The 24,748-nt window shown below is 41.7% G+C and overlaps 1 protein-coding gene and 1 pseudogene across 1 annotated transcript; both read right to left on the bottom strand.

Moving 5' to 3' along the window:
• Window positions 6,299–11,106, bottom strand: LOC8061504 (tRNA threonylcarbamoyladenosine dehydratase). The gene is made up of 11 exons (XM_021448869.1): window positions 10,952–11,106; window positions 10,787–10,845; window positions 10,507–10,591; window positions 9,933–10,080; window positions 8,997–9,209; window positions 8,246–8,380; window positions 7,999–8,130; window positions 7,598–7,813; window positions 7,288–7,412; window positions 6,942–6,999; window positions 6,299–6,823 (listed from the first exon to the last, which is right to left on the bottom strand). The coding sequence occupies exons 1-11, from the start codon at window positions 11,041–11,043 to the stop codon at window positions 6,713–6,715; spliced, it is 1,374 nt and encodes a 457-aa protein (XP_021304544.1). The 5' UTR covers window positions 11,044–11,106; the 3' UTR covers window positions 6,299–6,712.
• LOC8065728 lies at window positions 12,372–21,790 on the bottom strand (annotated as a pseudogene).

The following is a 24,748-nucleotide window of genomic DNA, read 5'->3' as shown; positions in this document are numbered from 1 at the left end:
CGCAGGTGTCGACTGTAGTATGTAGAGCGCTTCAATCTTGTGGCACTGAAAATGCTACATATAGTTCAAATTATTTGATACCATCAGAAAATCAACAACATTACAGACAACTTACCGGAACGTAATAGCCTAGTCAAAACTAGGGCGCCGCCGAAGGCCGGAGCTCCATGTATGTCCCTGTGATGTGCTATGTACGTCCGAAACTCCGAATGCCTTGCCTATGAACAAATGAGGGCATGGATGTAGAGCTTCTGACCATTATTATTGAAATACTGCGGAATGCGGATTACATATTTGACCTTTGCATATAGTATGAAAGTCAACATTCAACAGTAGAATTAGCTACGTAGTACATTGTAAAATAAAGCAAAATGGGCTCTCTAGAATTGGATCGAATCAAATCGTATTGTACGTTTTGGTAGCCATGAAATTAGAGTGGCTCATCTGGTTAGGTTCCTCAAGGGCTCTTATTTTGATGTGTCTATAAAATGAGACATCTATGATGCCTTCATCAATCTTGAGTTCGGACTCAATATTTTAAAAATGTTTATGGGGTAGGATGTATATTTATCTATTCATAGAGATGAGTGCGTGTGCATATATAAGTACTCCCTCCATCCTTAAATAACTGTCGTTTACGCTTACCGAGAAATAACTTTAATTACATATATATTAAAAAATGTTAATATTTATGATACATAATTATTATCATTAGAAAGATCTTTGAATCCAGTTTTTCTAATAAATTTATTTAGAGATATAAATGTTGCATATATTTTCTATAAATCGAGTCAAACTTGTGGCACGCACACCAATAGCGACAATTAAATAGGGACTGAGAGAGTATCTACGTATGTACTGTGATTGGAAAAAAATGCTTGGATAACCTATTTTTGTAGGTTTAGAAGTAGAAGTTGTAATTCCAATTAATTACAGTGAAAGTCCATTATACCTAAGTAAAATTCCTAGCCTGCAAAATACTCATAACTAGCTAAGTAAAAATCCTAGCTTGAAAAATAAAGAGACCAGTTCTGTTCTTTTACTTGTTGCCCTCCTCCCTCCCCGCCCCTACACCCCACCACTTCCCCCCCCCCCCCCCCCCCGAAGTAGTGACAACATAGCAAGGTGGAGGGAGCACTATTAAGCATTTATGTTCAAAAATATCGGAAAGGTATTGCAATTCAGAGACTTAAACATGTTATAATGATTAAAATCAACCTTACCCCTTCTTGAGGGGCAAAGGTTTGACCTCCTATCCTTGAGTGGTGCCATTTACATCGAAATGTCTTGTCTATCAAGAACCATATCATAGGTTATTTTTTGAGGGCTCATATCATAGATTATTGGTGAGAGTATTGAGATGTTGCAGATGCAATATCGAACTATTTGATTCCTCAAAAACAATATCAAATTATTTTTCAGTAATCCGTTCTCTAGTAGGTTTCTCAATCTAAAGGTTATTTAACTAAGTTATTAATAGGAACTGTTAATTGTCAGCTAACAACTATCTCATTAGTTACAAACAAACACTTTTGCCCTCCCAGGTATCTTTATCCAGCACTCTACCAATAGTAGCTCTATAAGATGAAAGGAATTATGGATAACCATCCAATTTTTAGCTCCTGGATAGGTAGCCAGCTATTAGCCATGAAATACTACATCCATCCTATAAAGAGTATTATTTTAGTTTTGCCCAAGCTAAACAATCTTAGATTTGACTATATTTATATAAAATTATCATCAATATCTATAATATCAAATGAACATTATGATATTTACGGTGTAAACTATTTTTCTATAGTAGATCTATTTAGTGTCAGTAACACTAATAATTTTAATAAGTTTAGCTAGGTATAAGAAACTTTGACTTAGAAGAAATTAGTATTAGCCAGCTCAACTAGTTGCTAGTTGCTACTTGATTCAAATCATAATTTTTATTCCAGTCGCCTCCTATTGGCCTGACTAGCCGCTACTACTGTTCAGACTCAAAGTCCTCGAAGCTTCCCAATTCACGTTACCTACCCAAAATTTTCAAACGGTTTTGGTGTCAAAGCACACAGCCGTACATTGTTGGAAGTGGCTGAGGCACCCCCAGTCGGTGTGATCAATCGCTCGCTCCGCAAGTAGATTGAGTAGATTGAGTTTACTGTTCAGACTCGAAACCTTAGGACGAGCACAGTATCAATAAATCGGTTTCAACTAACTTCTGCAAGAGCATTTATAACCCCTTTATATAGGGCGCGGATCCTGACCGGAATCCGTTACAAAAATACTCCGTGACAGTGGTGGAATATTCCAGCATATTCCATCACCGCAGTTTACAACCCACAGGGCTACTTGAGTAATTTCGAACTGCAGGCTCTTTACAAGCTACCGCGTTGGAGCCCTGGTATTGTCGTAGCTGGAACCTTCGCCTAACCTTCGCCAAGGCTTGTAGATCCTCCGTCGTATGGCTACCGAGGGATCTCCGTCCGCCTCCTTAGGGTTCTTCGGCTCATCCTTGCTCGGGTTCAGCACGTCCTTCATCAAGCAAGGGCCGAAGGATGGACCCGTCCCCTGTGATCCTCTGCTCCAGGTTGGTTCCTACACACACGACTCACCAAACCGATCTGCATCAGTGTTAAGTTCGCTCGGGACCTTCGTCCCTCTTCGTCCGAAGGTCAGGGGTACGGAGGTTTGGCTATTGCGATCGAGCTAATTCCTTTCTCTTTGACGCAGCTGAGGGTGAAGGCACGGTTGAGCCCCCAACATACATGAATGCACGTACATCCCTGTTCATGAAACCTTTGGCTGAAAATGGCTAGAGAGGACCTGGAAGACTAGCACAGAAGATAAATGAGCCATATAAAGTCAACTCTCTCGTGGAACTCACTGCTAGAAACTATTGGTGAAATACCATGAAATACTGACAGTAAAATTATTTTTCTAATATTTCTATCGGGTTACTTATGGTCCAACTATGGTGAAATTCTTATGATGGGCTCATTATTATATGCTTGAGCTACAATAAAAATTTAATATCCATTGAATCATGTATAACTTAGTTATAGATAAAACATAGATTTAACAAGAATAAAGCTAAATAAATCTATAACTAAGTTATATATACATGATCCAATGGATATAAAATTTTTACTATAGTTCAACCAGACAATAATAGCCTACCATAAAAATTACCACAATTGGACCATAAAAATTACATATATAAATTATTCTAATTAATTATAGAAAAACAAAGATCTAAAGCTACATCAAAAACTTTATGCTAAAGCATACCGTATTATATATTCACTGTGTAGATCTACTCATGAGGAGTCCAACAATATTAGATTTTTTATTTTATGATTTTTTGTGATTTATTATAATTTTTTAAAGATTCAGTGAAAATAAATAAAAAATAAAAAGACAAAAACACCCTTGAAAACCGTATGAGGTGGTTATTTGACCGGTTTGAAAAGTTCAGAGAATAGAATATACGATTTTAGATTTCGGAGGGTGAAATAGTCCACCCTAGATAGTTTGAAGATTATGTAGACTTTTTCCTTTCCTATAGGAAATTAAAAATAATTCCTTATTTATTACAAGTGGAATTGTAATTCGTGCATGTGGTAGAGTACCCTCAATAAGTCTACATCAATGAACCTGTTTGGTAAAAGCTTATCTGATAAGCGCTTCCCACATAAGTTGTACAATGCAAATAGAGTAAAAGCAGCGATCAAAATAAGTTGGTCTGATCTTTTAATACAAATGGGAGCAGTGAGAATAAGCGTGACCAGAATAAGCTGCTGAAAAGCATAGCGTTTGGCTGTTCATTTTAGCTTATTTTGGCCATAAGCAGCTTATAAGCTGTACGTCTTAACATAGTTCTTTTTTTTTTGACAAGGTAGTTCTTTTTGTTATAGAGATCTAAATCCATAGGTATAGAAAAATAATACTTCCTCCAAACTAAATGAACTTATAGAATTATCTTAAGTCAAACTATTTTAAGTTTGACTAAATTTATAAAAAAGAGCAACAATAGATCAAACTAGTATCACTAAATAAATCATGAAATGTATATTTATATGTATTTATTTTGTGTTATAGATGTTATCTTTTTTTATAGTTAGTCAAATATATATAATTTGACCTAGGATGCATGGTTCTAAGAATTGACTAAATTATTTTTGATGTACCTATGTACGAAGTATATGTATGACCTTGTCATGGCGTTGAGTTATGTACATCACCACAGTTGGTTGACATTTTTTTTCCTTGTCTGAATTTTTCAGAGGTAAATGTTTGACTTGAATTTGAAGACAATTCTTCCTTTGTATACTTATCAATTTAACATGCGGTTTTAACATGGTCTGATAATTAGCTCTGTACTTCTAGTATACATCAACGCTGAGAAAACATGGTAAACTCAAATGAAAATTCCAGCATGTGGGTTTCAACATAAATCATATGTCTGTCGTGTCATCAAACAGGTGCCCCCATCTTTACATCCCTAGGACTTGTGTATCCTGTATACTAGCTAACGTTGTTAGTCCTGATGTTTGTGTTGTCAATCAACCACCAAAATAACTAGGCCCTCACTATGGTATATATTTCTTATAGTATCCCCTTTTTAGTGATTAATGACAACAGAACCAGAAAAACAAAAAGATCAAAAAACTGTCTTCTTGCTTGGACGCAATGCAAAAGTAAGATCAAATTATGCTAATTGAAATATGCATGATAACAGATGTAATATATATGCATTGAGGATTGTCTCTTATAAGTGATGACCAGATTCAAACCTTACTAGTCATGACCGGCAAGAGCAAAACTCAACCTCAAAATGGCTGTAATTCCTTTTTTTCAGACCAAAATGGTTGTAACTCCAATTGACAATTTTACTTTTAGGTCTCAAGGACATGTTGGTTCTAATTTCATATGCACTTGAAATTTGTATGTCTACATGGTTAATTCAAAAAATCGATTTAATCTTTTAAACTAATTCTTGGAGCAGGAAAAAAGATTTGTAGCTGCAGAAAGGACCATGTACTTGTTTCGCAGCCATATATGATATTAAATCTTCACTTGACGGCTCTGTATTCAACATCGGTGGCGGACAAAAAAAAACATACATACCTTGAGACTTGAGAGGTAGAGAAAGGTGCTTCACGATAGTTACAACTTGCGAAAGCACTATAGAGCTCCAGAGACTGTTTGGGTGTCAAGCTGTCAACTATGAAGTGCCACAGCAACTGTGGCGACACCACTATTGAGGCGGACAAAATCCACGTTACAAACTGTTTGCCTGTTCCTTTGAGATTTGCCTCATTCAGCAGTGTTTTTCTCTCCCAACAAATCAGCGAACAGTACTTTCTGTCATGGCTAATGTGACAAGAATGCTGCAAGTTTTGCTATGTAAAAAATGTTGCTACCTAAAACAACTCACCAACCAAAGCAGTGGCTAAAATAATTGTGACCGCCACAACTGTGGCATGGGTGGTGGCGTAGAACCAAACACCCTCTAGTAATCGATTCGAATAATACTAGCAGCAAAAAAAAAAGCATAATTCATAAGGGGGAAGGAAGGAAAAAAAAACAATGTTTCATAGGTACACGTGTACTGTGTGTTTCTCACTCGTGAAAAAGAAGGAAATGGGTAAATCTAGTAAACGGGAACGTGCGATCTCTCACGCGGTCACGTCGAGGCGAGACCAACTACCGTTTCAGAACCAAAGATCGGTTTCACATCACGGCACCATCGCCCACACCGCTACACGGTAGTAGAATCCCAAATCCTTTGGAACCCGACCAGACCGGCGACCGGCGACCGTCGTCAGGTCAGGTCAGGTCAGCGGTCAGCCACTCAAGGCATGGTCCCAAAACATAAACCAGCAGTGCCTCATACGACACAAGATTAATGCTGCTGGGAGCCATGACTGCCACACGCATCACATATATATTTTCAAAAAAATTTGATTTTGAATATTGTAATGATTTTGTTTTTATTTAGCAATTATTGTCTAATCATAGACTAACTAAGCTTAAAAGATTCATCCACGATTTACAAACTGTATAATTAATTTTTATTTTCGACTATATTTAATGCTCCATACATATGCCGTAAGATTCAATATGACGAAGAATCTCAAAAAGGTTTTGATTTTTTAAGTGAATAAACCCGAGACCTGGTCGCGAAAATCAGTGGACGGCGCTGCGGACGGCAGAGCGAAAGAGGCTTTCAGCTGGCCTGACGAAAAAACGGCAGCAGACCCGTTCTGTGTCTCCACTGCAAGACCTGCCTTCGGTCTCTGCCCAAGAATTTCCGTGCATATGAGTGATATATCAATATCATCAAATGTCAATATCATCGGTGATCGGTGATTCAAGAAGCGGCTACGTTCGTGGTATCAGATTACATCAAAATTGCATCAGCCACGCAGACTAAAAACAAAATATCAGATTTGGCGTCACACGGATCGTGCAGAAAAATAACCCATACATAGATGGCCACAAGTGCACAACTCTATGATAACAGAGAGCTGATGTTTCGGCTGCCACAGGAAGAAACTTTTGCACGTCGTTTTCACCATAGCATACCGATCAAGTACTCGCAAATATGAATCCCACCAAATGACCAAACTGAATGCTGATCCATTGTTCCAAGGCCACCACTGAATAGCAACCGTGAGAGTCCTCCAAGAGGGAAGATCATCAACCCTCGCTACTCGTTGAGTCATAAGGCAAACTCCATCTCAGCTCGTTTCAGGACACGTGAAACCATAGAGTAGAATTCAGGTTCTTCTTCTTGTATTCGCTCCAGTGTGGTGGATTCATGGGCGTCAGCCTGCATAAATAGGAGAAGGTGAACCAATGAACATGAAAAGCCTCCAGTCCTATCGTCTGCAACATATGCCATCTTGGAATTCAACTTCAATGTTCCATGAGTATTCGTGACTTGTTACCTCACTAAACTTGAGAAGTATTAAGTTTGAGATGCCAGCAGCCTTTGATTTGTCCCACCTATAACAAAGTAATTACAGGAATTAATGTCAAAAAAAAAATCTCGGCAAAATTCAAGACATTACCAATGCCAGGCCACTTCAGAGTTACAAGCTAACATAGCTAATTAGCCACGTTATAATTCATATTGCACAACTTAAAAGATACAGTCACCCTATGCTAGAGATAATGCAAGTTGGATTTTGATTTTGCTCTACCAAATCAGATATGCTGGGAACTTAGGTAGTGCCACAAAAAGCAAAATGATCTCAAGAGTCAAGCCACGCTCAGTTAGAGAAGGAAGCATACCGAACAAGCATTAGTTCATTGACAGATCTCCACATTTTCCGACCAGTGTCCTTCTGACTTTGGTCTCTAGCACTTCGACCTCGCCACAATTCTTTGACAATGTACATTACCTCTTCAGCATCTACCTTTAGATTGTAAAAGAAAATGTTACAAACGTACAAAAGGATATCAAAACAAGTGAAGGTGAAGAATTCCTTTTTCACATGTGCTGGTGACAATCAACATAAATAAATAACACCTCAACTACATAATGCTCGAAGAAAATATCTTGTTTCCAGGATATGACATTACATAGCAAGAAACATAGTACCAGAACTTGCTCGGCTGTCCCATAAATCAGCTCTTCATGCTCAATAAGACGCTGATGAAGTATACGGTAATGATCCAAATCCAGGTTAACAACTGGTTCAGTTTGAAAATCTAATCCAGCAAGCTGAGTAATCACATAGGAGGCCATAACTTGACCAAATATTGCAGGGATGGTTCCCAGTACTGGTATAATGCGAACCCTGAATCCTGGCACAATCTGTGGAATAATGCATAGCATGTTGTCAATAGTTATGTACACACACATCATGCACTCCTGTAATATATAAGCAACTGGGTGTTCTAGAGGAATTTAATTAACTCTTTGTAACAAAAACTTCTTGCTCAGAAAATGGAACAAACATGTAGCAGGAGGGTGGTAATACAAGTCCTAGGGGAGCTGACCTGGTAATCTGATGGAGTTTCCTCTTCTTTTGAAGCTTGAAAAGGAAGCAGCTTTGCCTTTGGCTTTTCCAATGAAAAAACTACTGGTATTCCACCCTCAATTCCATGTTCTTTCTTGAGCCTGTACCTCACCTAAAAGTAGCAATCACAACACTCATTTGCAGCACATGTTGACATGCCAGTTAGCTAATAAATGAAATGGCAACTTACAATGGGACAGAGTTTTTGGAAGAAGTATCAAACTAACCGATCGAGAGAGGGAATCATTGCTTGATTCTCTTAAATCTGCAACACGAATTCTGGTGGGATCAGCTCGTGCTCCAGCCCCCATTGCAGAAAGTACCTTCAAACCTCTGCGCACGCAAGCTGCAAGGAGTGCCACCTAAGGGGCAAGAATATTTGAACGATTACAAACAATGAAGACAAACATTGACAAGCTTACAAATGATATATTCGTAAGTAATGTTCAATGAAGCCATTCGGGCTAAAAAAACAGGTTTCAACTGTCTATGCAGGGTGGCTTTGTGTACCTTGATCATCAGATACAGAGGTAAGAGAAATTTGAGTTTACATAGGAACTAGTTTTTCAAACAGTGGAACTACTATACTGCCAAGACTTATACCAAACTGAAAGCATGTGGTGTTACATGGAGTATTGAGTTTTAATAAGAAACAAACATTTTCGTCCGAAGCAAAGCAAAACAGAACATCCAGAAAAAGATTTAAAGCACAGCCATACCTGAATATATTGTATCTAAGCATGAAATGCATGGAAGGACCTATGCATTTCAATATTTCCACAAAACATGCAGAGGACATTTTTCGTTAAGGAGTTAAATCACATGCGAGCCAACCACAACTTCTAAATCTATAACTACCAGTACAAAAACTTGCAACCTATAACTACCAGTACAAAAAGGAGGGTGGGGGTAACATAAAATAGGGGGTTGCATATACGGAAAAATGAAAGTTGAAGTTTGAATGCTAGTATTTGTTACCTTGGTATCAATGTTATCTATGCAATCAAGAACAAAGTCAGGCTGTCCAGAAAGAATTTCCGCCTCAGACGATGCATCATACAATTGCACTTTTGCATCTATTTGGCACTCTGGGTATATCATTGAAAAATGCTTCTTGAGGCATAATGCTTTTGAAGTTCCAACATCATCTCTGGTTGCCACAGCATGCCGATTTAGTGATGAGAGTGATACCTTTCAACATATCATGAGTGCCTTGTTAATGCCCACCTATTATAAATGCAAGATGTCACTTAAAAAATTGTAATGTTCACCCACCCATTTGATACAGCTGTAAAAGCTACTTAGTATACTTTGCATGGTTATATATTATCCTAGTTTTAACTAATAATGCAAGGGAACCAACTAGATGATTCCATGATTCTAGATCTGATGTGGTTAGAGTTTCGAAAATGAATCCAGCATACGACCATGCATTCCATAAAATGAGATCAAATAAATTCTTAATGCCTTGACAATTCTCTAAAAAAGAACTAAGAGTCTGAACTGCTTAAGTTGTTGTATGAACCATGTGGTTAATCAGAAATGACTTTAGAAAAGGTTGGTTTAATTCTTTATAAGAAAACTAGTTTGCAGTTGTTCTCTTCAAATAAGTTTATAATACCTTGCTCAGATGGGACTTTAACCATTGAGAACATGAGATGAATTTGTTTTAAGTTAAAATAACTAAGATTGGTAGTATATAATATGAATCTTAGTCAAATCAAGATTTTTCTCAGTCCTAGTTAAATCCGTCATAACCAAACAAGTTTTTTGGTTGTTAAACCACGAACTATGTTTAGCTAGACATATTTCTAATTACTTATAGAGAACAAAAAGATAAACGAAGTGCATCCATGTTTCCATGTTTTCATAACTATACGAGGTATCCACCTCTGGAACACACACAATCCACACCTGATCAAAATCCACAAGAAGCAACCTGCCAACACCAGATCTCAGGAGCATTGAAGCTGCATGACTGCCAACCCCTCCAAGACCAATGACCACAACATAGGATTTAGTCACTTTCTTCTGAGAGTCAATGCCAAAAAATTGTATATTCCTACAATTACAGAAAAGTAACAGATTTTGGTAATCACAAACACAGCATGAAAACAGTAATAGCCTGAGCATATTCGGCTTAAGGTACTCAGAACATTAGAAGATGTGGCAAATGTTTTGTTTATAGTGAAAATCAAGAAACAGGTGAACTGGTAAGTGGTAATAGTAAGCTATGCACAAAAACAATAGAACACAATATTTCACTTTCTACACAGGAATATAGAATCAAATGATGAAAAACATAATTGATTGATGGCAGCAATAAGTAGCATATCAAGCAATGCAGTTATCCCAAATTTGTATATATCTATATCAACAAAATGTGGAATTATCTGGTTGCAGAGTATAAATATCAAACAACAAGTAACTGGGTCAATCAAGCAGACAGCAAGAGATGGTTTGTAGTTAGGGACCAAAACGTGCAAACCTTGTAAGCTGTTCGGAGACCACTTCATCAGAGAGAAGATCCAAGCTACCAACAGCACCCAGATGCCTCGTGGACTGAGCGTTCCCTGATTGAAGAAGCGAACAATATAAGATACCATAACTTCGGAATACACAACCAACATCGCTAAGAATCAGTGATTTGCAACAACAAAAACACAAACCTATCTTAAATTGCTATCATTTTCCAAGAGGACAGAATCTACAACTAGTACACGCTATCCTATTGCTAAACTGCCAACAGGAGCTAAACGCAAGCGTACCAGTCGTCATTCTATTGGATTCCAGCAGGTTGCGCGCGTACCCCTCTCTCCGCTTGGATCTGCGACATCGAAACGAAGCAAAAGCGTCAGCAGAACGCTCTGTGGCACCCCGGTCCCAGCTTGCCGTGCGGAACGGGGAAGGGGGAGGGAAGTAGGGCCGGTTACCTCGAGAGGTGATTCATGACGGCGGCAGAGAGCGCGCCGACGGCGACGCCGGCGCCGGCGGCGAGGAGCCATTCCTTCGCCCGCTCACCCATCTCCCTCCGGCTGCTGCTGCCTAAAACCCTTGGAACGTTTCGCCGTTTCGAGGCTGTCGGCGCGGCCCGCTACGATCTGAGTGATGACTGCCGTTGTAGAGATAGACGAAGGGCCACGAGTTGGTGGTGGGCTGATGGGCTGACAGGCCTCGTCTTAGGGCTAATTGAGTATGGGCTGTCTGCTCGACCTATGGGCTACGTAACTACAGTATATATTAGACTAGAGCCCAAAATTTGGATGCCCCAGGCACGTGGCTCGCTCAGACTCGGTTCATTATTATTATAACGAGTCGCTCATTAGCTATAATGAGCTAGCTTGTGAGCCACTCATAAACCAAACGATCTATGGTTTTAGAAAAAAGTCATTATAATTTATATTAGTTTTAAATTACTTTGTGTCTTATACTTTACAAATGATTGATATGTTAGTTCACATGATTATTTTGTTCAATTTAAGACTATTAGATATATTATTTTTATATTACTAGGTAGCGTGCCCGCTACAGGACATCTAAACTTTGTACTACAAACACATGAATCGCATGATAAGATAATAATACTGTAAAATTAAACAATATAATACCTATGCTTATAGTAGACAACATATAACAAAAAAAAATCAAATAACTAAAAGGTATATATAACTAAAAGTGTCGTTCTAAAGCAAATGCATCTGGCGTTACAAGTCCCCAACTGACCGGACATGATGTCGACGGTGTAGTTGTTCTCCGGTGCAGAGGTGTGCAGGACATCCGGGTCAGATCGGGAGTCATCGCGGAGCCAGTAGTAGTTGTCGACGTGGATGTCGCCATGCTCGACGAGCTGGTGCGGCACTTTCTTGGCCACCGGCGGCGCTGCCGCCATCGCTACGAAGGAAGCGCCGCGGTAACAGGAGAGGGGCCTGATGCCAAAAGAGGAGAAAAGGAGGAGAGTGCGGCGGCGCGAGAGTGGGCACGCGGCGAGGGTTGGGGAGAAACTGCGATGCGCGCAAGGGAAAAGCAGTAGAACGGGAGGGGGCAGACGAGAGAAGGAGCTGGCCAGCCGGAGTATTGCCACCCTTTACTGAGCGAGTCCAAGCTAGTTCAGGAGAGAGGCCAAATAAAAATTAGTCCAGACGAAAAATTTTTGCTGAAATTTTGTCTCTTTTGCTTTATTATCTAGATAAATCGTATGTCAAGAATCTCTAGAATATTTTAAAATCAAATAGTCAAAGACATAAATGTTTGACTTAAAACAAAGATAATACGACATATAAATAAAACCCGAACGAGTAATAGTAACTACTTGATGATTTCTGACTCGATTTTGCAACACGAAAGTGAACATGCCTAAAGTCGTGTGTCTGCTGCAGACAGGGAGTGGCAGCAGTTTTTGAAGATGTCCATTGCTTGGTTGAAGAGAGGCACGTAGGCGTCGATATTGCCATCGCCGGAGAAAGACGACACTATGAAAATACCGTCCTCCACCGGCGGGTAATTTGGCATGAAGAAGAATGGCGGCCCACAGAACAAAGTCGAAGTCCTGGAACGGGAGCCCCAGCAGGGTTTCCACCTCGACGCGTTTGGGCTCAGCATCGTCTCCAACGGGTCTACCTCTAATGTCGGCATCAGCCCTTCTTCCTCCACTACCCTGGAGCTTGCGAAGTCTATGAAGGACCTGAAATAGGCGTCGTCCATGGTGGGCACCGCCTTGGACACCACCTCCACGACTCCCCGGAGGCCGGGAGGGGTCTCCTAACCATGTCGCCCACGGTCGTCGTCGGCCGCGCCCAGAGCACGACGTTGCCGGTGTACCCTTCGGGCACTCGCGGATGATGCATCCGTGCGCTCCCGTTCACGGAGATGTGGAGCTCGGTACCCGTGCACCCGTCGACCTTTATGACGCACCGCCATAGGTGCGCCGCCACGCACTGCAGCGCGCTGTACGGCCGCCACTGCCGCGGCGTGCCCGCCGATGCCCGTTTCTTGAGCTCGGCGACGAACTCTCGGCTGAAGTTCACCCTATGCATCACCACCTTGTTGTCGTCGACATTGCTCCTTGACTCCCTGCTTGCGCCGGCGGGGTGCTTTGTACTTGTACTCGGCGCCGCGGTTCTCGAACTCGACACAGGGCGGGTCCCGAGGCACGAACAAGGACACGCAGTCGTGCACGGGCATGGGGTCGACGGCGGCGCCGCGCGTGGCCTGGCCGGCCCCAGGCGTTCACGAAGCTACGGAAGGCGAGGCCGTCGGGCACGAGATGCGCAGGATGCTGCGCGGCAGTGCCCAGCCCACGACGAAGGAGCCGCAAGTGAACCGCGTGACCTGCACAAGCATGAGCACTCCGTCGACATCGACGGCGGCGTTGTCCTCACCGTCACCGCTTGGGTGCAGGCTCAGCGTCTCGGGAGTCGCCGGCTGCAGTGGCATGACGCTGTCGAGCGGGACGTCGGCCATGGCCTCGACGAACCGCACGCGCCTGCGCCATTAAGCAGGATGGCGCGGTTGCCACGCGCGTCAAAGCCAAGCGCCCCGCCCACTCTGGGTACTCGGACAGCGTTGCTGCGAGACCGGCCTCGAGGACAGAGCTCGGCGGCGCCGGCGGGCGGAAGAAATATATATAAGCCAAGGACGTACGGGTCGTAGACTGTACGATGACGGAGAACGAGCGAGATGGATACAGATAAGCCAGACGAAAATACAGACGAAAAAATACGGCTGAAATTTTGCCTCCTAATACAGTATTAGGTATAGATTACTATTTTATGCTTTAAATAAATACAAATATTAGATTTTGTATATTTTTTATACCTAGCTCGTGAGTTTAACGAGCCAGCTTAAACTCGTAATGAGCCAAGTCAAGCCGACTTTCTGTCTCGTTAAGGTAATGAGCCGAGTCGAGCTAGCTCGTTATCCTAACGGCCAGAACAAGCCATCAAAAATGGTGGTTTGTCCTCAATATGGTTGAACACTATTTGAGCCATAATTTAAACACTGAGGTTGTTCCTTCATAAAACGGTGACCACGGCTCCGATACCACTTGAAAAGTCATAATATGGCTAGAGGAGGGGGTGAATAGCCTATTTAAAAATTCTGCAAACTCACTAGCGCAAGAGGTTAGTAAATAACAAAGTAAAGTTTTTTTTCTCTAGCTCTAATGGGGTATTTGTAAACCATCTATCCAACAATTCTAGTTGCTATTGTCACTAGCCACACAAATACTAAGTATCTACAAGCTATACAGTGAGTTTACTACACAAGGCTAAAGTAGCAACTAACTAATTACACTACTTGCGGGGAAAGTAAAAGAGAGGATGAGAGATTTATACCCTTGTATAGGGGATGAACCAAGCACCAATACAAACAATCAAGCATTGGGAGAATACCAATTAATCACAATTGAGACATCGATTTTTCTCCCAAGGTTCACGTGCTTGTCGGCACACTATATCCTCATTGTGTCGACCAACACTTGCTGGTTCAGCGGCTAAGAGGTGTTGCACAAACCTCATCCTCACTAGGACACCGAGGTAGCTCAATGACACGCGCAATCCACTAAAGTTGTCTTTGGCTATCTGTCAAGGAAGGCACAAAACCCCTCAAATTACCGGAAGATGGTCACGAACAATCACCAACTTATGCCAACACTCCTCCACTGCTCCAAGCCGTTTAGGTGGCGGCAACCACCAAGAGTAATAAGAAAAACGCAGCCAAATCGATCCCCAAGTGCCACTAGATGCAATCACTCAAGCAAATGTACTTTAAATCACTCTCAATCTCACAAAGATGGTTAATCTATAAAGAAAATGAGTGGGAGAAGTTAGCTTAGGCTCACAAGGTTGTCAAGTATGCTAGAATGCCAAGAGAGTGAGTCTCAAGTCAGCCAAACGCTATTTATAGACACCCCCAAACAAATAGACTCGTTGGCTCTCTCATGCACATAAAACAGGGGCATCGGACGCACAGACGGTTAGCTGTTAGACGCCAGAACCCAGCGTCCGACGCTCAGAAAACAACCACGTGTCTAGTTTTTAAATCTCGTGCGTCGATCTCTAATGGTCACTTAAACGATCGAGTTCATAAGTTCAAAACATCGAACGTGTTAGGTGGTACACACCGGACGCACCCCTCAACACTAGACACTACTCAGGGAGCTCTGCAAAATGCACAAGCGTTGGACCTCCGATGCTGCCTCATCGAACGCTCCCTAGCATCCGACGATCGCACCTAGAGACGTTGTCTCATCGGACGCTCCCTGGCATCCGACAATCGCACCTAGAGAAGCTCGCTCGCGCACTCGCTGACGTCAGTACTCACCGGACGCAGGAACAGTGTTGGAGCCTGTCCGACACTCACCGTGGACGCTCTGATGCACAGTTCAACACTACGCTGCTCAACCACTATACATCGAACGCTGGGCCAGCATCCGACGCCGGCACACCTAGCGTTCGGTGAGTGCTTTTCAGTGAAAAAAATACTCCCATGACTTCTCCAAACTCTCCACCAGCGTAATAGAAAATATACATTTTATTTTCACAAAAGCGTCAAACCCAAACCCCTCTCTATCCTTTAAACTCCACATCCTTCTTAAAGTGTGCCAACACCACCATGTGCGTACCAACATGTGCAAGTGTGTTAGCGTTTTCACAATCATTTTCTTCGAAGGAGTTAAGTTAGCTCAGTAGGTTCTAAATGCATGGACATGAACAATATCACCTAGTGGCGCTCGATAACCGCTTAGCCAAAGAATTTCTCTCTTTATAGTACGACTATCTACCTTAAACATAATCACACCCTCTATGGTGTCTTGATCACCGAAACCAAAACCCCTAAGAATACCTTTCCTTTGATCTCCAAATAGGTTTTATTTTTATTTTTCTTATTTTCCAAGTTGAGCACCATCACCATCATCACCATAAACATCTCTTGCTCTATCACTTGGTATGTACCAACCTCATCTAATCCACATACTTAGCACAGAGGTTAGTACTTTAGGTTTCATTAATTATCTAAAACCAAACTAGGGCTTTTAGCGGTCTCTCTCTTTCGACGTAAGCCGCGTGGTTTTCTAAATTTAATAGATGGTGGGTTTCTAAACCGTTAAGGTTATAATTTTTATCTAATGAATGATGAAAAAAAAACTTTTACAAAAAAAGGAAGGAGAAAGATATTTAGGGTCCCTTTGGAACACAAGGTATCTAAAACATATGACCAGAGTTACATAGCACTTACAATTCTACAAGAACTAGGAGAATTCCTCGCGTATTGCCACGGGTATAAAAGAGAAATATAAATATATAACTCTTTTATTAGCATAATTATGAAAATTGTATCTGTAGTGGATGATGTGTGTGTACTGATGTGGATATCATAATTCTTGTGCTAGTGAACTTTAATGCAAACGATAGTAGATTGCTAAGGTGGATACCTTATATGTCAAGAGAAACTGGTAGTGGCACATGATAGTGGACTACTGAGGTGTACGCTTTGCATTTTAAGAGAAATACATAGCGGGATTGGGAGTGAACTGCTGAGTTGGATGCATTGTATGTCAAGAGAAATGGATAGTGGGATTTTTCTTTATAAGAATTTGATAATTAGATAATTCCTCGCGCATTACTGCAGGAATTTTCTTACAACAAATTTTAGATGTGTATATGATGAATGAAGAAAACGTTAAGTAGTATAATATTTGATTAGAATAATAGATTATGACATAAATATTATTAGGGGTCAGAGATAGGAAAATTTTGTAGGATAATAGTAGTAACATATGTAATCAATATTTTTTTCTGATGAAATTAGACAACCCAACAGCTTTGATCTGATCCTTGTCGAGACAGTGAAACTTGAAATACAAATGCCTAAAAAAGAACCTTACATTCAGGTTGAACAGAGATAGGATACTCTCGGCCCGGGTAATAAGGCCTTGTTCACAGCTTGCAAAAATTTTTGGATTTCGACACTGTAGCACTTTCGTTTTTATTTGACAAACATTGTCCAATCATGGAGTAACTAGGCTTAAAAGATTCGTCTCGCGATTTACAGACGAACTGTATAATTAGTTTTTATTTTTATGTATATTTAATGCACCATGCATTGTGCCGCAAGATTCGATATGATAGAGAATCTTGAAAATTTTTAAGAACTAAACAAGGCCTAAATTGTTTGCATATGGACAGTTCAAATATTAACACGCACCATGATCAAATGCACTTCCCTCTCAGCTAACTCATTTACCATTAAATTTGACCAACATTTAGATGAGATTCAGATGCAAAATACGGAATACATTATAAATAATTTATTTATTTGGGTAATCTTGTAGTTCCTGCACACTCTAGCAACTCATCTCGGGTGAAGATGCAAACCTACCAAGGCCCTGTTTAGTTCACCTCAAAAATAAAAAAAAAATTCAAGATTTCTCGTCACATCGAATCTTGCGGCACTTGTTTGGAACATTAAATATAGATGAAAATAAAAACTAATTGTATAGTTTGTGTAAATCACGAGACAAATCTTTTACGCCCAGTTACTCCATGATTAGTTAATGTTTATAAAATAAAAACGAAAATACCATAATGTTAAAATCTAAAAACTTTTCACAACTAAACAAGACCCAATTCAAAATATTAACAGCTTTTGAGCAGCAGGAACATGTGCTCCCTGTCGTGCTGCTGCTGCTGCAGCAGCACCGTGCAGAATGGTATGAGGCCTTGTGCATGGTCACCGTCGTGCTCCAGAGGCTGCTCATGGTGGTGAAGGCTTCCTGTTGTAGCCTGTCGAGTGGCCAGCAACATCGCCGATGGGCTTGGCGGCTCGCCGAGTTGCCATTCGAGTGGAGGCTGTAAAAGAGATGGCAACCGTTACTGCCTATCTTGGCTTGTCACGTCTTCATGTTGATATATATATATATATATATATATATAATAAAATACAACTTGAGTTACAAGCCATTCGGTTGAGATAGATTCTATCGTAACAAACCAGGCTAACTAGATTATATCTACTCTAACCGAATGCAGCTACCTTGGTACACACGGTCAAGTCATATGCCGTGTTACAATCCAAGTTTGTTACATATCTTGTTTTCTAACACCCCCACTCAATCTATACTTGTCTTTTCTACAAGATTAAGATTGTTCTTGAACTCTTCAAACTTCACACGAGGCAGCGCTTTGGTAAAACCATCGGCTACTTGATCTTCGGTTGGTAGAAACCTCACAACTAGTTGTTTCCTTGTAACCCTCTCTCACACAAAGTGAAAATCAATTTCAATGTGCTTAGCTCTAGTGTGAAACACCGGATTTGCAGCAAGATATGTTGCCCCCAAATTATCACACCAGAGCCGAGGCGTAACTTTAAGTTTTACTCCCAATTCACCAAGTAGTTGCTGAACCCAAATCATTTCAGCTGTTGCATTTGCCATGGACTTATATTCTGCCTCAGTACTTGATCTAGAAACTGTGGGTTGTTTTCTGGCACTCCATGAGATTATATTTGAGCCAAGAAAGACAACGAATCCACCAGTTGACCTCCTGTCATCTCGACAACCAGCCCAATCAGCATCTGAAAACACACTCACAATAGTAGGAGACCTTTTCCGAATCAATAGGCCAATATTCATTGAACACTTCAAATATCTTATGATGCGCTTTACTGCTGACCAATGAACAGTTGTGGGAGAATGTAAGTATTGGCAAACCTTGTTTACTGCAAAAGCTAAATCAGGTCGTGTGAGAGTGATGTATTGCAATGCTCCAACAACACTTCTATACCTTGTACTATCTCCAACTCCTAATATATCACCATCACGTTGTGACAACTTCTCAGTAGATGACAAGGGAGTAGAAACAGGTTTACAATTCAGTATACCGACTCGGGCCAAAATATCCTTTGCATATTTTCTCTGAGTTAGAAGAAGATCACCATTCTGCTTTCTCTCTACTTCAATACTCAGAAAATAATGTAAGTCTCCTAGATCCTTCAAGGCAAAGTCTTGCTTAAGAGCTTGCAATAATACCCTAACTGCTTCATGAGATGAACTAGTAACAATAATATCATCAACATAGATCAACATATATATCTCCACGCTGCCTTTTCTATAGATGAAGAGGGAGGTGTCTGACTTAGACATCACAAACCCAAGATCAAGGAGTTTTGAACTCAATCTAGAGTACCATGCCCTCGGAGCTTGTTTAAGGCCATAGATTGCTTTCTTAAGTTTACATACAAAGGAGGGACACTTCTTATTCTCAAACCCCGGGGGCTGCTTCATGTAAACCTCCTCTTCCAGAACACCATGAAGAAACGTGTTCTGCATATCCAGCTGTCGCAAGCACCACCCCCTGGTTACTGCCAATGAGAGTACTAGTCTGACAGTTGCAATTTTGACCACAGGACTGAATGTGTCCTCGTAGTCTATACCATACCTCTGCGAAAATCCCTTTGCTACTAACCTTGCCTTATATCGATCTATCTGTCCATCAACTCTCTTCTTGATTTTGAAGATCCACTTGCAAACGATCAGATTTTCCCCCGTGGTGGTGGTACCAAGGTCCACGTGCCATTTCATTGCAGAGCATTATATTCTTCTTGCATGGCACACTTCCACTTGGGACAATTCAGGGCTTCAAGAACAGACTTTGGTTCACCATCTGCAACAATATTTGCATACCTAACAGTCCCGTAAGTGTAGATTTTGGGCTTAACAATCCCGCTTTGAAGCCGAGTGTGTGGTCGAAGCCGCTGAGAATCAGGCACTGGAGCTGCATCGGGCGACTCTGATGGTTCTTCTGCAGAAGATCCATCAGAGTCCAGTGGCGGGAGGACACACTGCGATCCCGATAATGATCCTGCCCCCCCACGCGACGACGTCGGGGTGGCGCCGGCATCTTGGAGATTTGCGCAGGCGGAGACGCGGCTTCTGCTGGTACATTATCATCAGATCCTGTGTCCTGATTTTCTATGACAGCCTGATTCATAGCCTCATCTGGTGGTATATCATCAACAACCTGTACATCACCGTGTTCCTGTATTTGAACTGAATCGCTAGTAACAACAGCATCAGTAACATTAGGTGCGTGACAAGTTACATCCCCACAATTAACAGGAGCAAGAGAGTTAGGCAAAAGGGTCATTTCTTCTCGAAGGCGAGCGCCTGCATTAGAATGAAGTGTTGCAAAGGGAAACACTTCTTCATCGAACACTACATCTCTTGAGACATAAACACGTCCTGTTTTTGGCTCAAGGCATTTGAAGCCTTTATGAACGGAACTGTAACCCAGAAACACACACTGTGTGGATCGAAAGGCAAGTTTTCTGGTATTATATGGTCTCAAATTTGGCCAGCATGCACACCCAAACACCCGAAGAGAGTTATAGTTTGGTTTTTCCTTGAGTAAGAGCTCAACATGAGTTTTATTGTCAAGAATCTTGGCCGGTAGAATATTAATCAGATAAGTAGCAGTGAGGAAAGCTTGATCCCAATACTTCAAAGGCATGGAAGCTTGGGCAAGCAGAGATAGACCTACTTCTACTATATGATGATGTTTGCGCTCTGCTCTACCATTCTGTTGATGAGTATGGGGACAGGATACCCGATGGGAGATCCCAAGCGTTTTGAAGAAGGAATTTAGTCGCTCGTACTCACCACCCTAATCTGTCTGCATATGCACAATTTTTCGGTTAAACTTCCTCTCAACAAAGTTTTGGAAGTTTTTAAAGATACTGAACACCTCAGATTTGTGTTTAAGTAGGTAGATCCATGTGTACCTACTATAATCATCGATAAAAGAAACATAGTATAAATAGCTTCCAACAGAACTAGGTGCAGGACCCCAGACATCAGAATGGATCAAATCAAGAGGAGCACAACTTTTATTATCTGATCTGGTATAGGGAAATTGTTTACTCTTTGCTTTTTGGCAAGAGTCACACACCGACTCGACATCATGACTAACTGAACAAAGAAGCAAATTCTCTCTAATGACTCTCTCAACCATGGGAAGGGACGCATGACCAAGACGACTATGCCATCTCCATGTAGATGGTCGACTGACACGACAAGCTTGCCTAGGGTGTTGTGCTCCAGTCTCTTTCAGTGGGTAGAGACCACCCTCACACTTGCCGTGATGGAGAATTTTCTTCGTGGCTCGATCCTTGATGAGAAAATAATGAGGATGAAATTCGATGTAAGAGTTATTATCGGATGTGAATCGATGAACTGAAACCAGGCTTTTGTTAGCACTGGGAACATGCAAAATATTTCTTAGATGGAAAGAACTTTGTGGGGTATGTAAAATTGTACGACCAACATTACTGATCTGCATACCTAAACCACTAGCAGTGTGAACTTTATCCACGCCCTTGTACTTGTCCCGGACGGTCAGCTTCTCCAGCTCTGCTGTGATGTGGTTGGTAGCCCCACTGTCCGCATAACAGTTGGTGTCGACGCCGTAGTTTGTGTGCGTTGCGCCAGTAGTCTTGACGTCGGGCTGGAAATCCTCCTCAAAACGATGCCAACAATCGACCACCTCGTGGCCTTTCTTCTTGCAGAGCTGGCACGTTGGCCTAGGCGCTCCTTGTCCTCCAGCCTTAGACTGGTTGGACAAGTTCCCAGTCCCGCGACCGCCACCACTACGGCCGAAGCCACCGCGGTTGCGCCCACAGGCTCCGCCGCGTCCACGTGCAGCAGCGTTGACGGAGGAGTTGTTGCCGCTGTTGTGATTCTCTTGCAGCATCTGGAGGCACATGTCGTAGGCGACCATCTAAGCATAGAGATCGCTCAGGGAGATCGGAGTTGCACGCCCCAGCACTGAGGACACCAGCGGATTGTAGTCGAAGTCGAGGCCGACCAGGATGAATGTCACCAGTTCCTCATCAGGAACCGGCCGTCCAGCAACAGCAAGCTTGTCTCCAATAGCCTTCACCTTGGCGTAGTACGCAGGAGCAGTTTGGCCACCCTTCTTGCAGTTAGCCAACTGCATGCGCAGATTGGTCACACGAGCCTGGGACTGCGCAGAGAACATGTCCCCGAGCGTTGCCCAGACCGCCGCCGACGTGGTCTTGGTGGCCACTTGCACAAGTATCTCCCTTGATAGGGAGTTGTTGAGATGAGTGAGAAGTTGTTGGTCTTCCTTGAGCCACTTCTCGTACTCGGGGTTGACGGCGACCGTCTTGGTCTTGTCTTCCAACACCAGATCAATGGTCTTGGCGAGAGCAACGCGAGTTCCATCAAGATATCCCTCGAACTGCGCTGCCCGGATGCCCGGCATGATCTGCGCCTTCCATAGGATGAAGTTGTCACGTGTGAGCTTCTCAGAGATGGAGGGCCCAAAGGGTGAATGGTGGCTATGGTTGGCGGAGGAAGAGGACGACGCCATTGTTGGATGAATCTATGGAAGAGGTGCTCTGATTACCATGTAAAAGAGATGGCAACCGTGACTGCCTATCTTGGCTTGTCACGTCTTCATGTTATATATATATATATATATATATATATATATATATATATATATATATATATATATAATACAACTTGAGTTACAAGGCATTCGGTTGAGATAGATTCTATCGTAACAAACCAGGCTAACTAGATTATATCTACTCTAACCGAATGCAGCTACCTTGGTACACATGGTCAAAGTCATATGCCGTGTTACAATCCAAGTTTGTTACATATCTTGTTTCCTAACAGAGGTAACATTTTCAAAGATCATATATAGGAATTCAGATGGATACATGTGCGATTGGAATGACCCTTAGACACTCCCAATACTAGAAACTACATATAGTTTCTATACCTATTAATTTCTATAGACACTATATATATAGAAATTATGGTCCTAATGGATAGTTTCTATATAATATTTTTATATCCAATCACATTCATTCTCTCTCCATTCTTAGCCAATCATACCATTTCATGTCTTGGATTTTGTGTAGACATGGTTTCTAACTTAGACCTAGTTTCTATGATTTTTACTCTCCACATCAGCAAAATGCTTAGGTGGCACGCAATTAATGTCTATATAAACCACAATGGTTTCTGCATTGCGAGTGCTCTTAGGGCACTCCCAATGCAAGACTCTATCACAGAGTCCAAGACAATTAATTACATATTATTTATGGTATTTTGCTGATGTGGCACCGTATTTATTGAAGAAAGATGTAGAAAAAATAAGACTCCAAGTCTTATTTAGACTCCAAGTCGACATTGTTCGAGGTAATAAACAACTTTAGACTCCATGATAGAGTCTGCATTGTGAGTGCCCTCTGATGCTCGTAGAAGGAAGGCGCCCAGCACCAATGGCTGAGTCGCAGTTGGGAGATTTAGACTTTTTTTAATTTATGGGCGAAAATTGTTTGGCTGTCACAAATGTTTTATGGGATATTTAAGCCGGAGGTAGAGGAATTGAAGAGATGGCGAGAAGCCATAATTGCAGTGATAAACCAGACGCGGCTGTTTGCCTTCCGCATGAGTTATTTTTGAAACTGATAATCGGTCCAAGGCATGGGAGTCATCTGGTATAGTTTTATTTTATCTGCATTTAGTGGAGAAGATAAGGTGGCCACGTAGTGGAGGAATGAAGCTATGACAGTGTGTGCAGGATTTATGATGATGTGGCAGCATGAGAAGCAAGAGAGATACTATCTACTATAGTGGAGATCTCCTATTTAGGTATAGGAGATTTATAGATTATAGATTATAGATTGAAAACACAAGATAGAATACAGGAGGAACACAAGAATTAGAAGAGAGATAGGCAAAAATAAAGTTTCCAAAAGGTTATTTTCCCCCAAAATTATTGTTAATTGAACCATTCCATTGAAGTTGTGTAGGATTTTAGGATGGCCAACCTTTTGTTTCAAAGATGAGAAGATCACTTAGAAAATTTTCTATAGGATTGAATCCTATGGTTCAGAGAGAGGCCTTTACTTCGCCCTTTATTCTTTCTCCAATCCCCACAACCTTAGGAGATCCGCAACACGCAACTGTGCGACACCCACGTGTCCCTCTGGACCTACGTGAATTGCTGCATGCACACGTGTTAATCGGTATAAGATGTCGCAAAGTTGTGCTATGCAACAGTGTCACATAGAAAAATTTTCTCTCACCATCCCCCCATCATTGCGTTTTCCCTCATTATAAACCCAAAGCAGCCTGTGTGGAGTATGAAACGTGGAGTCGCCACATAAAGTTGAGCACTAAGCTTATTTCCTACATGCATTTCATTTCCCCGGTAATAAGTGGAGTTTTCTTAGGCTAAGTTCGGTTACCTCGGATTTAGCCCAGGAACAATTCCAGATGATGATAACTATACAAATGTGAAGCAATTCCAGCTGGAATCATTTTAGGGGCTCAATAATATCTGGCAAACGAACGAGCCCTAGTTTGATTCGGACATTTGGTCATTGCACCTAGAAAGTACATACATACAGTAAAAGTGATGTTTATTTGCTGACCATAAAAACCTTAACTAGTGAACCCATTACCACTTAGCAGAATATACACTATGTCAGCATGCTCCGTTGTTGGGAAAATTTGGACAGTATTTTCATTCCGTTTACTGTCCGGTCTGGAGGTAATCTGGACCGTTGGATCCTGTTTGCGCGGCCATGGTCTGAAGACGCTAAGTCTCTCTCTGCTCCCATGGCCCCCACCTGGACCCCTCAGGTCCTACCTACGCCTCTCCACTCTCCAGGGAGGTCCAGGCAAGCCAAGG

This window comes from Sorghum bicolor, chromosome 10, assembly GCF_000003195.3.
Source record: "Sorghum bicolor cultivar BTx623 chromosome 10, Sorghum_bicolor_NCBIv3, whole genome shotgun sequence".
Taxonomy (NCBI): Eukaryota; Viridiplantae; Streptophyta; class Magnoliopsida; order Poales; family Poaceae; genus Sorghum; species Sorghum bicolor.
This window is presented reverse-complemented; position numbering and strand designations above follow the sequence as displayed.